Genomic DNA, 15,485 nt, shown 5'->3' with positions numbered 1-15,485 from the left:
GGCTCATTGCAACCTCTGCCTCTTGGGTTCAAGAGATTCTCCTGCCCCATCCTCTCAAGTAGCTGGGATTACAGGCATGTACCACCATGCCCGGATAATTTTTGTATTTGTAGTAGAAACGGTTTCACCATGTTGGCCAGGCTGGTCTTGAACTCCTGACCTCAGGTGATCCACCTACCTCAGCCTCCCAAAGTGCTGGGATTACAGGCATAAGCCACCATGCCTGGCCAAAGAAATGCTTCTTGATTTATTGCATGTCTTAGGTCAATTTCCACACCCATGAAATGGTTGTTTTTGACAATTTCGTCCTGTTTCATACTTTTTTAATAGGTTGGTTTTCTAGGAGATTTCCCAGCCTCCTCATCTGCTATACCAGATACCTTGCCCCTTTGCCAAGGACGTTTTATTCATTCAGACACTCCATGCCTTATTTATTTATTTATTTATTTTAATAGAGATGGAGTCTTGTTATGTTGCCCAGGCTGGTCTTGAACTCCTGGACTCACATGATCCAGTGATCCTCCTACCTTAGCCTCCCAAAGTGCTGGAATTACAAGTATGAGCCACCATGCCTGGCTAAAGAAAATTCTATGCTATTTAACTGGAGAACTGAGTCCATTAACATTCAGTGTTATTATTGATAAGAACTTAATACTGCCATTTTGTTCCTTATTTTCTGGTTGTTTTGTAACCCCTCTCTTCCTTTTTCTGGTCTTCCTTTGTGGTTAAGTGATTTTCTCTGGTAGAATGTTTTGTTGCTTTGTATTTTTAGTAAACCTATTATAAGTGTTTTGTATTGTGGTACCCATGAACCTTACAAAAAAAATCTCACAGATGTAACAAGTCATTTTAAAGAGATAACAACTTATCTTAAATAACAAAGAAACAAATAGAAACAAAGAAAAATATGTTAAAAAAAAAACCCTTCTACACTTTATCCTCATCCCCCACATTTTGACTTTTAGTTGTCTCAATTTACATAATTTTATATTATCTACCTCTTAACAGGTTGCTATACCTATTATTGTTTTGATGGATTTGTCTTTTGGGCTCCACACTAGAGTTATGAGTGAATTGTATACCACAATTACAGTATTAGAGTATTCTGGGTTTGTCCATGTACTTACCTTTATCAGTGGGTTTTATACCTTCAAATGTTTTCCTGTTTGCACACTGAGTGTTTTCTTTCTGTTTGAAGAACTCCCTTTAGCATTTCTTGTAAGACGGGTTTAGTGGTGGTAAATTCTCTCAACTTTGCTTTGTCTGGGAAATACTTTATCTCTCTTTCATATTTGAAGGACAATTTTGCTGGATACAGTATTTTTGAATGGCAGTTATTTTTTTCTTTCAGCACTTTGAAAATGTTGTTCCACACCTCCCTGGCCTGTATGGTTTCCTGTATGCTTTTTTGCATTATGGTTCCCATGAGGCTTCTTCATCGAGAAGTCTGTTGCCAGACAAATTGGAGCTCCTTTATGTTATTTGCTTCTTTTTTTTTTTTCTTTTTTTTTTTGAGACGGAGTCTCGCTCTGTCGCCCAGGCTGGAGTGCAGTGGCGCGATCTTGGCTCACTGCAAGCTCCGCCTCCCGGGTTTATGCCATTCTCCTGCCTCAGCCTCCCGAGTAGCTAGGACTACAGGCGCCCGCCACCTTGCCTGACTAGTTTTTTGTATTTTTTAGTAGAGACGGGGTTTCACCGTGTTAGCCAGGATGGTCTCAATCTCCTGACCTCGTGATCCACCCGTCTCGGCCTCCCAAAGTGCTGGGATTACAGGCTTGAGCCACCGCGCCCAGCCTATTTGCTTCTTTTTTCTTACTGCTCTTAGGATTCTCTCTTTGTTGACCTTTAAGAGTCTGATTATTATAGGCCTTGGGGTCTTATTTGGGTCAAATTTGATGTTCTCTGATTTTCCTGTTCCTGAATATTTGTATCTTTCTTAAGTTGGGTAAAGTTTTCTGTTGTTATTTCTCAGACTAAGGTTTCTACCTTTTGCTCTAGCTCAACTCTCTCCTGAACACCAACAATTCTTAGTTTGGGCCTTTTCAGGTAGTTTTCTATATCTTATGGGCAATCTTCATGGCTTTTCATTATTTTTTTTTTCACCTTTGTGTATTTTCTGGTTTTGTTTGTTGGTTTGTTTGTTTGTTTTTTACAGTCTTGCTCTGTTGCCCAGGCTGGAGTGCATGATCCTGGCTCACTGCAACTTCCACTTCCTGGGTTCAAGCGATTCTCCTGCCTCAGCCTCTCAAGTAGCTAGGATTTCAGGTGCACACCACCACACTCGGCTAATTTTTTGTACTTTTTGATAGAGACGGGGTTTCACCACATTGGCCAGACTGGTTTCCAACTCCTGTACCTCAAGTGATCCACCCTTGGCCTCCAAAAGTGCTGGGATTACAGGCATGAGCCACCGCGCCCAGCCGTGTATTTTCAAATCGTCTTTCAGCTCACTGATTCTTTCCTCTGCTTGATCCATTCTGCTGCTGAAAGCCATTAATGAATTTTTCAGTTTAGCAAATGTATTTCTCAGTTCTGAAATTTCTGTTTTTTATTTCAATATCTTTGTTAAGTTTCTCTGATAAATTTCTGAAGTGTGTGTATGTGTGTGTGTGTGTGTGTGTGTGTCACCTTGGAGATCACTGAGTTTCCTTGAAACTACTATGTTGAATTCTTTATTAAAAAATTATTTTTCAGGGCTGGGCATGGTGGCTTCTCCCTGTAATCCCAGTGTTTTGGGAGGCTTAGGTGGGAGGATTGCTTGAGCCCAGGAGTTTGACACCAGTCTGAGCAACATGGTAAGAACTTGTCTCTACAAAAAATATAAAATGAATTTCAAAAATTATTTTATTTTTTAAAATAGACACACTATCTCACCATGTTGCCCAGGCTGGTCTCAAACTCCTGGGCTCGTGTAGTCCTCCTGTCTTAGCCTCCCTGATGCCTGGGATTACATGCCTGAGCCACTGTGCTGGCCTATTTTGAATTCTTGATCCTCCCACACTGTGCCCAGAGGACCTGTAGGTAAAAACCTCCTACAGTGTTGTGTTGCTGAGTAGCCATTATGATTTGCCATCTCCTTTGAATTACAGAGCAGAGTTTCCAGGGCTGGAGATGGCAGTCCTGCCTCCCACCTTTGTCTCTGCCTGTCCTCAGGATTTCCCCCTTCAGGCACTTGAGATGCTTCCTGTGGGTTAGGGCAGGGACAAGTCTCCTGCTAGGGAATCTAAGATGATGAGGATGTTGGTTGTTCATCTCAGTCTTACTTTTTCCAGTACAAAAATGGTGACTTGCAGGGAAATTTTCCTCACACTTGGTGCCAGGCAGAATGGATGTGGAAGTCCAATTCCCTTACCATCTGCTGGGAGCTTTTTCATTTCTCCATGGCCTCGAGAATTGTCTCCTCTTCATGTTTGAGTTCTGGGACATTTCTGGTGATACTCTCAGTACTATACATTTGTTTTTGGTTTTCTGTGGAAGTGAGTGAAGTCAGCTTATTTCTATGTTGCTACTTTGGAACCAGAAGTAGTCCAAATACATATTCTCATTTCTGTACTCTTTTTGTCAACCCCATGTTCAGTGGGCTGACTTCCATGTGTACTTCAGGGCCCCAAGTTCTGCCATAGCCCAAGGCTTCAGAGCCTTCACTGATATAAGGCACACTGGTTTTGGTCTACAACAGTGGCAGCATTTAAAATGTCCTGAGATCACTGGCTACAGCAAGACCCCCAGCTCTGTTCAGCAACTCAACAGACTCTAAGCACCGCAAATTTCCCAAGGACTTATTAATATAATTATCCCACTGCTAGAAATTAAAATCTTGATAAAACAGACAAAAAACCCTAATCACATAGAAATTATGTCTTTGAAATAATCCTATCCAAATGCCTTCATAGTAATGCATGTCAATTAGAAACTTTCAAGAAGAGATGCCTTTTAAGACATTACATATGCCAAGTTAAATAAAAAATGTTTGGGGAAAAAGGCAATATCCTTAATTCCAAGTTTATGAGAAAAAAAGACAGTAGATCATTGCAAAACTTACCTCTTGTTGTAAGAATTAACGTTTCCTCACTTTAACCAGTACCCTTGGCCTGGGGTCAATTGCTATAGTTGTCCAACCACATCTTCCTTCTGATTCAGTAAGAAACCACATTTTGTTTCTTGCAATTCATTGTTTTTTCCACAAAATAAATTCTCTTTAAATTCAAGTCTGACTTGCTTTTTGCTTAAGATCAAATTGCTAGCTGCCATTTTTTCTATTGAGATATAAATAAATTTGAGGTGTGAATGACCACTTCACATGGTTGATACAGCAAACTATTGTTGGAACCAGGCAGATCTTGGATCAAATACCAGCATCATACTGACTAAGTGAGTACCTTTGAACAAGTTACTTAATGGTTTAGCCAGTTTCCTCATCTGCAAAATGTATCTAATATCTGCCGTATAAGATTGCAGAAAGGATTAAATACATATATGCATGTTTTTTGTTTTCTGTTTTGTTTTTGTTTTTGTTTTCTGAGACAAGGTCTCACTCTGTCACCTAGGCTGGAGTGCAGTAGCGTGATCTCAGCTCACTGCAGCCTTGACCTCTGGGGCTCAAACAATCCTCCCACCACAGCCTCCCAAGTAGCTGGGACTACAGGTGCACGCCACCATGCCCAGATAATTTTTTGTACAGATCCGGTTTTGCCACGTTGCCCAGGTTTGTCTTGAGTTCCTGAGTTCAGGCAATCTGCCTGCCTCAGTCTCCCAAAGTGCTGGGATTACAAACATGTGCTATGCTACAGTGCCCAGGCTTATATGTAGATTAGGAGGCGTTTTATTTGGTTTAGCTAAATGATATTATTACGACAACTACTGGATTATCTATCTGGAGTGGGTGTTAGGTAATATAAGAAACAGTAAAGAAGGCCAGGTGCGGTGGCTCAAGCCTGTAATCCCAGCACTTTGGGAGGCTGATACGGGCGGATCACGAGGTCAGGAGATCGAGACCATCCTGGCTAACACGGTGAAACCCCGTCTCTACTAAAAAATACAAAAAAACTAGCCGGGCGAGGTGGCGGGCACCTGTAGTCCCAGCTACTCAGGAGGCTGAGGCAGAAGAATGGCGTAAACCCGGGAGGCGGAGCTTGCAGTGAGCTGAGATCCGGCCACTGCACTCCAGCCCGGGCGACAGAGCGAGACTCCGTCTCAAAAAAAAAAAAAAAAAAAAAAGAAACAGTAAAGAAAAGGAATGAAGAAAATGGATAAATTATTATTCTTCCTTGTGCCCAACACTAATGGGCAACAAAATTAACTACAGATGCTCTTCAATTTACGTAGGGTTATATCTCAATAAACCCATCATAAGTTGAAAATACCATAAATAAAAATGCATTTAATACACCTAACCTACCAAACATCATAGCTTAGCCTAACCTACCTTAAACATGCTCAGGATGCTTACATTAGCCTACAGTTAGGCAAAATCATCTCAGATAAACCTATTTTATAATAAAGTGTTGACTATTTCATGTAATTTATTAATGCTGTACTGAAAATGAAAAACAGAATGGGTGTATAGGTACTTGAGTATAGTTTCTACATGCATATGACTGTTGCACCATCATAAAATTGAAAAATGGTTGAGTAAAACCATCATAAGCTGGGAACCATCTGTAGTTTAAATTTCCTTATCTCTCCTTATCCAGCAATGGAAAATGAAGTGACCTTTTAAAATTCCCCTTTTCATTAATTGAGATGCGTCTACAAGTACAATATTCTACCACATGCAACATACTAAGAAATGTAACATTCTCCCGTAAACCTGCATTTAAATGTTTTTAAACACATTTTCTGAAGAGTTACTGAGAAACATTCCATTAAGTACCACAATTTAAAAATTGACAGGTTGATTTTTTTTTTTTTTTTTTTTTTTGAGACGGAGTCTTGCTGTGTCGCCCAGGCTAGAATGCAGTGGTGCGATCTCAGCTTACTGCAAGCTCTGCCTCCTGGGTTCATGCCATTCTCCTGCCTCAGCCTCCTGAGTAGCTGGGACTACAAGCACCAGCACCATGCCTGGCTAATTTTTCGTATTTACTTTTAGTAGAGATGGGGTTTTACCATGTTAGCCAGGATGGTCTTGATCTCCTGACCTCGTGATTCACCTGCCTCGGCCTCCCAAAGTGCTGGGATAACAGGCATAAGCCACCGTGCCCGGCCTACAGGTTGATTTTTTTTTTTTAATCCACTAGAATGGTGGGGGTCTCTATCATTTCTCTGAATAGATTCCTTTGGAAATCTGATTTTTACTATGCCTGCTAAAAGGCAAGTGTATAAAAAATTGTGTAAATGATTTCAGGAGACCTACAAAACCCTTGAAGCCCATCTGTACGCTCCAAGTTACAATACCTACTTTTACTGGAAAATCTTTTTTTTTTTTTGGAGACAGAGTCTCACTCTGTCACCCAGGTTGGAGTACAGTGGCATGATCTGGGCTCACTGCAACATCCACCTCCTGGGTTCAAGTGGTTCCTCTGCCTCAGCCTCCCAACTAGCTGGGATTACAGGCATGCACCACTATGCCCAGCTAATTTTTGTAAATTTTAGTAGAGACAGCGTTTCACCATGTTGGCCAGGCTGGTCTCGAACTCCTGACCTCAGGTGATCCACCCACCTTGGCCTCCCAGAGTGCTGGGATTACAAGCATGAGTCACCGTGCCCAGCCTGGAAAATCCTCCTCCAATGCAAATATTCACCATTTAAACTTGGGTGAATTAGTAAACCTGGGTTTTTATAAATCTAGATTCCTTAAACTAAGGCAGTCCAGCATGACAAATGAAATGCTTGTTAGATTTATAGTTCCTGCATGTCAGAGCAACTGATTTGGAATAAAAATGTTGCCACCATTTACTTCCTCTGTTTGATTTGGGAACTTATCCCATTCGGACCCCAGTTTTCTCACCTCCAGAATGAGTAGATTCTCATTCTACCTGCATCTCAAGGCAGCTATAAGATAAGACCTAAAGAGGTAACAGTTCCTTATTCACCGTAAAGCATTATATGTTGAATGGAGTCTGCTGGATTGATCTGTCTTCAGACCTGTCCTCAGCTGCTACAAGCATCCTCTACTGCTGCATGTCTACATCAGGTGAGTGTTTCTCAACCTGAGAGTAGGAAATTAGATCAAAAGAAAGCCCAGAATTGTCTAGAACCTCCTGCCAGAGCTCCTAGAACCCTTGGTTGCACCTGACCTGTCCACAGGTGGTCTCTCTCTGGTGGCCTAAGAAAGGCCACTGTTCCTAGTGCAAACATAGCTTACTTAATAAAACACTAGCTAAGTACAGCAAGGAAGCTCAAAACCACTGGTAAGCAATATTCAATCAATTTATCAGTCATCTGAACCAGAGCAACTCTATTTTGAATACAGGCTGGGTAAAATAAGGCTGAGACCTACTGGGCTGCATTCCCAGGTTAGGCATTCTAAGTCACAAGATGAGACAGAGGTCGCATAAGATACAGGTCACAAAGAACTTGCTGATAAAGCAGGCTGAGGTAAAGAAGCCAGCCAAAACCCACCAAATGGAAAATGGCAATGAAAGTGACCTCTGGTCATCCTCACTGCTCATACATTCTAATTATAATGCATTAGCACACTAAACAACACTTCCACCAGCACTATACCAGTTTACAAATGCCATGGCAAGGTCAAGAAATTACCCTATATGGTCTATGAAGGGAAAGAACCCTCAGTTGCGGGAATTACCACCCCTTTCCTGGAAAATTCATGAATAATCCACCTCTTATTTAACATATAATCAGGAAATGACCATAAAAGTGGCCAGCCAACAGCCCTCAGGGCTGCTGTGCCTATGGAGTAGCCATTATCTTGTTTCTTTACTTCTCTAATAAACTTGCTTTCACTTTTCTCTATGGATTGGCCTCAAATTATTTCTTACACAAGATCCAAGAACCCTCTCTTGAGGTCTGGATCGAGACTCTTTTCCGGTAGCAAATTCAGTGGCCATCACAGACCTCTCCCTCCACTAAGCAGTTTAAGTGGCCAAGTCTCATGTTACTGGGAACTTTAGAAGATGGGAGGGAGAGTTCAGGTAAAATCCTAAGGAATTTGTTGTATTTCCTATCTGGGTGGGTGGCAAGAAGCTTTCAAACTGAATTTACATGCCATTCAATCCCAGTTTTCACCCTCATGCTTATGGCCTTCCAGAAAAGAGAGTTAATTTCTGCATTAAAATAACATTGGCTACCAAAGAAAGGTTTCATATGTGTATAATGGGGTGGGAATGAATAATTCCTACACCAGTCAACATTATGGATGTTGCTCTAGTCCAATATTTTACTGTACTGTAAGTAAATTTTTTTTTAGTTGTCATGCAAACATATAGTAAAAATTTTAAAACTGAATTTTCCCTGTTCCCTAAAGGGAAGGAGATCTTTTCTCTCCTTCCTTTTCCTTACAGCATTTCTTTGAAAAACCCAGTATTTATAAATTATTTCTCTTTCCCTTTGATATGTATGCAAATCTTTTTAAAGACTAAATAAACTAGCCCTATCTTAGGTTTTTTAAACCCAGTGAATACAGTAAAACCCAGGACTGTTTTTCTGAAGGGCCTGGAACCCCCTCCTTTATATTTATGTATTTATTTATTTAAAAAAAATTTTTTTTAGATGAAGTCTCACTCTTAGCCTAGGCTGGAGTGCAGAGGCACAATCTCCACTCATTGCAACCTCCGCCTCCCGGTTCAAGTGATTCTCCTGCCTCAGCCTCCCGAGTAGCTGGGATTACAGGCGTGTGCCACCACACCCAGCTAATTTTTGTATTTTTAATAGAGACGGGGTTCCACATGTTGGCTAGGCCAGTCTCGAACTCCCGACCTCAAGTGATCTGCTCTCCTCAGCCTCCCAAAGTAGTGGAATTACAGGCGTGAGCCACCATGCTCAGCCAAACCCCCTGAGCCCCCTATTTTAAATGGAAATATCTAGGAAGAAAATGACCCAGCCCTGTTACTGTGGGAGTTTAACCTAGGTACCTCAACTACTTGTTTTATCATAGAGCTGTTTTATGTTTTCCTTTGGAAAAAAGTAACTAGGTAGCACAGATGACCAACCCAACTACCAGATGAATTTAGAATGAATTATGAAAGCATGTACAGCAAATGGTGCTGTCAAGTCTTCTTACAAGAGGACAAATTACCATTAATCTTGAGACTACATAATTTAGAATGAATTATGAAAGCATGTACAGCAAATGGTGCTGTCAAGTCTTCTTACAAGAGGACAAATTACCATTAATCTTGAGACTACATAATGGGTTGTATCTGCTCAGCTACATACAAATAAATGGTGGTATTTATTTGTATTTGGTATTTCTTTTCTGAAAGAAACTGCATTAGTATATTATCCATAATACAGCTCAGTCTGGTTTAATGCTTATTATTCTTTTTCTTTTCTTTTCTTTTTTTTTGAGTCAGGGTCTTACTCTGTTGCCCAGGCTGGAATGCAGTTTACTGCAGCCTCAAACTCCTGGGCTCAAGCGATCCTCCTGACTCAGCCTTCAGAGTAACTGGGACGACAGGTGCACATCACCACACCTAAATAATTTATTTTTTGTAGAGATGGGGTCTGTTGCCCAGGCCAGTCTCAAACTCCCAGCCTCACATGATCCTCCCACCTCAGCCTCCCAAAGCACTGGGATTACAGGTGTGAGCCACCACATTCAGCCTCATACAGGTCTTTACGTAACAAGATACAAGCTCCTCCTAGTCTCAAGACTTCACACGTGCCCTTCCCTCCTTCTGTTAGCTCTTTGTCCATTTAACTCCAACTCAGTCCTGGAAGTCTCAGCTAAATATTATTTTCTTGGGAAAGCCTTCCCTGTCTCTCCTCATTCCCCCCAACACCCCCGCCACCCCCAGCATGCAGGTGACTCCATTATGTATTCTCACAGCACCCTCTACTGTTCTCAACAGCATGCACCACAATCGTAATTAATATTTAGTTTTATGTATATATTTACTGTCTATCTCCCTTGCTAGATTTATAAGCAATTTAAAGACAGGGGTTTTATCTGTTTTGGTCATCACTGTATCCACAACACCCAGCACAATCCTGGTACACTGTAAGCGTTCAATAAGTATCTGAAGGAATTAATAAGATTTGTAGCTAAGTGCTAGGTTCTGAAGTGACGTGGTATTGGATCTGCCTTTACTGGCTCTATGCCTTTGTTGTTGTTGTTGTTGTTTGAGACAGGGTCTCACTTTTTTTTTCCCCCAAGACGGAGTCTCGCTCTTGTCACCCAGACTAGAGTGCAGTGGTGGGATCTCAGTTCACTGCAACCTCTGCCTCCCAGGTTCAAGCGATTCTCCTGCCAAAGCCTCCTGAGTAGCTGGGATTACAGGCATCCACCACCACGCCCGGCTAATTTTTGTTTGTTTGTTTGTTTTGAGACGGAGTCTTGCTCTGTCGCCCAGGCTCCAGTGCAGTGGCGGGAACTCGGCTCACTGCAAGCTCCATCTCCCGGGTTCACGCCATTCTCCTGCCTTAGCCTCCCGAGTAGCTGGGACTACAGGAGCCCTCCACTACGCCCGGCTAATTTTTTTTAGTACAGACAGGGTTTCACCGTGTTAGCCAAGATGGTCTCGATCTCCTGACCTCGTGATCCGCCCACCTCGGCCTCTGAAAGTGCTGGAATTACAGGCGTGAGCCACAGCGCCCGGCCAATTTTTGTATTTTTTAGTAGAGACTGGTTTCACCATGTTGGCCAGGCTGGTCTTGAACTCCTGACCTCAGGTGATTCCCCCCCACCTCAGCCCCCAAAGGTGTGAGCCACCGTACCTAGCTAAGACAGGGTCTCACTTTGTCACCCAGACTTGAATACAATGGCTTAATCTCGGCTCACTGCAGCCTCAATCTCCCAGCTTCAAGCAATCCACTTGCCTCGGTCCCAACAAGTAGCTGGGACTACAAGCGTGTGCCACCATGCCTGGCTAATAGCTCTATGCCTTCGGATAAATTTCTCAACATCTCTAAGCCCACTTCTCCCTCCATAAATGAAGATTATAGTTCCTATTATTAGGGTTATTACGGGATTGAGTAATTCAGTAAAGGGATTAGTACATGCCTGGAACATAGTAAACACTCAAGAAATATCAACTATTATTAAGGAATGGAGAAAAGGGGACATGTACATGGTAGGGAAGGCATATTCCACACCCTTGATAAAGGCACAAACATAGCTTCCATTATGCAAAGACACCATTGCAATCGGCAACAGTGTAAGCAGGTATTCTGCTTACTAAATGTATGAGTGTATGAAACCCAAACATTACTTCAAAAGTAACTTCACGATTCTCAAATCATTACACCAAAGGTTTGGAAACTGAAAAAAGAGCATTACGTTGCTACCATTTGTTGAATACCTACTATGTGCCAGACACCAGCTGAGCACCTTGCAAGTGCAGTCTCATTTACGCTTCACAACAACCTTATGAGTGGGTTTGTTATTCCCAGTTACAGCTGAAGAAACAGACACTCCGAGTTTAAAACATTTGCCCAAAGCCGCACAGCCAGGAAGCCACAGAGTAAGTATTGGAAGAGCAAGACATCTCAAACAGCCATTCCCGTGGACGCTCGAGTCAGCACCCTCCTTCTGCCTTCTGAAAAACCGGAGTTCCTTTGGTTAGTCCTAACTCACCGTCACTGGCTAAGGTGCCACCAGCCCCCGGCGCTCAACCCTCGGTCCTGCCACTGGCACACGCTGCAGGGGCTCCCCTACGTCGCGCAGAAATGCGTGAATAAACAGGCTCGAGCCAGGAGCCTTCTGGGAAGAGGCCTTTCACACACAGCGCCCAGCGCAACACCCATTTCCAGCCGCGGAAACCGGACTCAAGAGACCTCGGCTACAGGCGGGGTTCCCAGCCAAGCACTCGCCCGAGCCAGAGCCCTGGTCCCAGCGCCTGGGCTGTCTTCCTTCAGAGTTCGGCGTCGCGGGGATCCGAAAGCCGCCCGGGATTCCGCGCGCTCCCCCAGGGCCCGCGGCCTTCGCTCGACCACTACACCGCTTCCCCTCAACCAGGCCGGGGAGTCGCCTCAGCTCAAGGCCAGACCCTATCCCCGGATCTCGGAGGTTCCTTCTTCCCCAGCCCCTACCTGGTTGCCGGAGAGACCATAGTCAATCCATCCTCCCGCCTCGGAAGTGACGTGTACGCAGCCGGCGAGGCTCCGTCCAAGCCGAGCGTTGAGGCTGCGCATGCGCGTTGGGCTGGTGTCCCTCAAGGTGTACGTAGGACCCGCTAGACCCGAGATCTGAACAGGGTCCACCTGCATAATTACAGTGCCTTCATCTTCCGGAGGGAAATTCCGAAGGTCGTGGTTGGTGTTCCGTGGACTTTCGGCGAAGAACATGGAGAATTCACGATATAGTTATCAAGATGATTATAATGTCACAGTAATCAGAACAGTCTGATAACTGGTACAAAGGTAAAAACAATGAATGAAAAAGAGAGAGGCCAGAAACAGACCCGCAGCTATGTAGTCACTTTTTCCTCCTACAAGTAGCCACGGTAATGCAATAAGGAAAGTTTTGTTCAATATATAGTGCTACGTCAATTGAATGTCGATTGGGAGAAAATGAACCTTGACTCCTATCTCAAGTAAAATAATTCTGGATGGATGGTAGACCTGAATGTGAACAGTACAACTCTAGACAATAAAATCGCAGAATATCATGACCATGAGAGAGGAAAATAACGTTTTAGCAGAACACAAAAAGTGTCAGTCCTAAAGGAAAAGGCTGATAAATTGGGCGTCAATAACTATAAGACACCGAAAAGACCCCATTGAGAAAAGAGAAAGACAATAGAACAGACAAGATATTTGTAATACATATATCTGAAAATGAATTTCATTCAGAATATATATATATGTACTTCTTGCAAATAAATTTTTTGAAGGACCTGAAGTGATTAAAAAAAAAAAAAAAGGGCATGAAAAGAGGATATTGAGAGAGTAAAGGGCAGAGGAAGGAAGGGGCAGGGCAGAGGAAGGAAGGGGTGGGGGGACTCTCATCGTTCAAAATTCATAAGATGGCAAATATGTGTAAGGTGGAAAATCTCCCTCTCTGTTCTCCAGGAACCCACTTCACCTCCCCCTAGGTAATAATGCTATTAGCTATGTGTGACCTTTCAGAGCCAGTTTATTGATAACCAAGCAATTATATATATATTCAACACCCCCTTGTTACACAAATAATAGCATTCTGAAACACCCTTCTGTTTCTTGCTTTTATTGACTTTAACGAATTAATATATCATGGAAATTCTTACAGATATCCACAAACTCTGAAAATGGGAAATTTTATTTTTAACTACTTATTTTTGATGTTTTCACACAAGTTTTTATACCCTCCTGGTCCCTCTCCAGTGTTCTAGAAACTCTAGATTCCTGCTTGCCTATTCACAAAGTTTGAATATCCTTATAACAAACCCAATATGAACCTGTGAGGCAGGAAAGTAGGGTCTGGAGGCAGGAGAACCTAAGGCCAATTCACGCTGACTTCCTAGAACTAAATCAAAAGGAAAACCGGAACTTTCCATGCCCAAGTAACAGAAGGACCAGAAGCTACTCCCTTTGCAACCTGTCCCGCTTTTCTGCCTGGCAGATGAAAAATTGAAGGTACCTCTGATTGGTCCCCTCTTGCAACCAGTCAGGCTGATCACAGGCCACTACCTCTTTTACATAGGGTGTACACCAAGTAACCAACGGGAAACCTCTAGAGGGTATTTAAACTCCAGAAAATTCTGTAACCAGGCTCTTGAGCCACATGCTAGGCAGGCTCCCACGCTGTGGAGTGTGCTTTTGTTGCATCATTCTTTCCTTGCTTTGTTTGTGCGTTTTGTCCAATTCTTTGTTCAAAACGCCAAGAACCTGGACACCCTCCACTGGGTAACGCCTGACTAAGTCAGTTTCCTGGGGTGCATTTCCTAGGCCTGCTACCCTCTTAGCCAACCCACTCTTCAATCCTGCATGGAATTTATTTTAGAAGCAACTCAACACATTTCAATGTTTTGGTAACCAATTTGAATTGTGTCTCCCAAATGCAAATGTAAGAACTCTAACTTCACAGCCAGGATATTATACAAATAGATTCCAGTAGGCCAGGTGCAGTGGCTCACACCTGTAATCCAGCACTTTGGGAGGCTGAGGCAGGCGGATCACCTGAGGTCAGGAGTTTGAGATCAGCCTGACCAACATGGGGGAACCCTATCTACTAAAAGTTTTAAAAAATCAGCCAGGCATGGTGTCGTGTACCTGTAGTCCCAGCTACTCAGGAGGCTGAGGCAGGAGAATCACTTGAACCCAAGAGGTGGAGGTTGCAGTGAGCAGAGATCACGCCACTGCGCTCCAGCCTGGGCAACACAGTGAGACTCCGTCTCAAAAACAAACAAACAAAACAAATAGATTTCAGTGGTTAGCACAGTTCCATGGCCTTCTCTGAAAACAAGATGGAAGATTTTTGTTTCCAAGAAGATGAACTAGACACATTTTCCCTATTCCTTTTACTAAGTACAACTAAAAATTGTGGGCATTATATATAAAACAATCTAAGACTCCGAAAGGTGGAGAGAAGGAAACCAGCTAGCCACCCTGAGACCCAAGGAACAACATGGTGGGTATTGCCTTATATATCCCAGACTGGGTGCTAGGAAGTAAGCAACCTGGAAATGCCGACAGGCAAAGACAATGCCCTAAGAAAAGCCTTCTCTCTCTAGCCACAGGAGCAGGAAAAGGGCAGCCTCAGAAGACAGAAAATGTTTAGATAATAATGACTCTAATCCAGCCCAAACCACAGAAAGAACCCCATCCCCATGCTTGCCTCTTGGAAAGCCCAGACTGCCACCCATGCTAGGCTGTAAAGAGGCACCACCGTCCCCTCCCTCTGGCATGGTGTCAGAGAAGGCCAAGTGGAGGGCTGGATTTTCATTCCCACTGAGCAGCAAGGAGGCTCTCCCCTAGCATGGTATCAGTGGAAACCACATGGAGAACCTGGACTTCCACCCAACTTGATCAGAAGAAAGCACCCATCCCCTTCTCTGGGGTAGTGTCAGAGAGAGTGTTCCATGAAAGGGCATATAGGCAAAGCCACCCCCAAATGCCCAAGGAGCTGAGAAAACACAGGAAGCAGACAAATCCAGTTTGTCGGTATAGGATAATTAATTAGAGGGAACTTACAGACAGAAGCATGGTCTTCGGTGTCTGCAAGGCAGGTGGATCTCCACACAGTAGCCTCCCAGAACCAGGGCTTATATCTTGGGGGAAAAAAAATACACTTACCCTGGAAGGAATGTGTAGATGGTTGAGAGAATGCTGTGGGTGTCACAACCTATGATTTCTGCAACAGCATCAAGGGTTGTTTCTGTAAAAAGGCAAAAGTTACAGTGAGTAGGTGATCCTATATAAAGAGTAATACATCAACTAGACATTTT

At 43.2% G+C, this 15,485-nt stretch overlaps 1 protein-coding gene across 8 annotated transcripts in view; it reads right to left on the bottom strand.

The window, feature by feature from the left end:
* Positions 1–12,464, bottom strand: part of DHRS7B (dehydrogenase/reductase 7B) — a 52,196-nt gene extending 39,732 nt beyond the window's left edge. The window contains exons 1-2 of one of the 8 annotated variants that reach the window (XM_023195003.3): positions 12,151–12,181; positions 4,043–4,131 (exon numbers count right to left, since the gene is read on the bottom strand). Coding sequence is in view for 2 of the 8 variants with exons in the window: in XM_023195002.2 (XP_023050770.1) it covers positions 12,151–12,170 (20 nt within the window). In the remaining 6 variants the exon portion in view is untranslated. The other 7 variants (XM_023195001.3, XM_023194996.3, XM_023195002.2 and 4 more) reach the window with 7 other exon arrangements.
* Between the last annotated feature and the right edge of the window lie 3,021 nt (positions 12,465–15,485).

Source organism: Piliocolobus tephrosceles, chromosome 16, assembly GCF_002776525.5.
Source record: "Piliocolobus tephrosceles isolate RC106 chromosome 16, ASM277652v3, whole genome shotgun sequence".
NCBI lineage: Eukaryota > Metazoa > Chordata > Mammalia > Primates > Cercopithecidae > Piliocolobus > Piliocolobus tephrosceles.
Note: the sequence above shows the minus strand (reverse complement) of the source record. Positions and strands in the feature narration are given on the sequence as shown.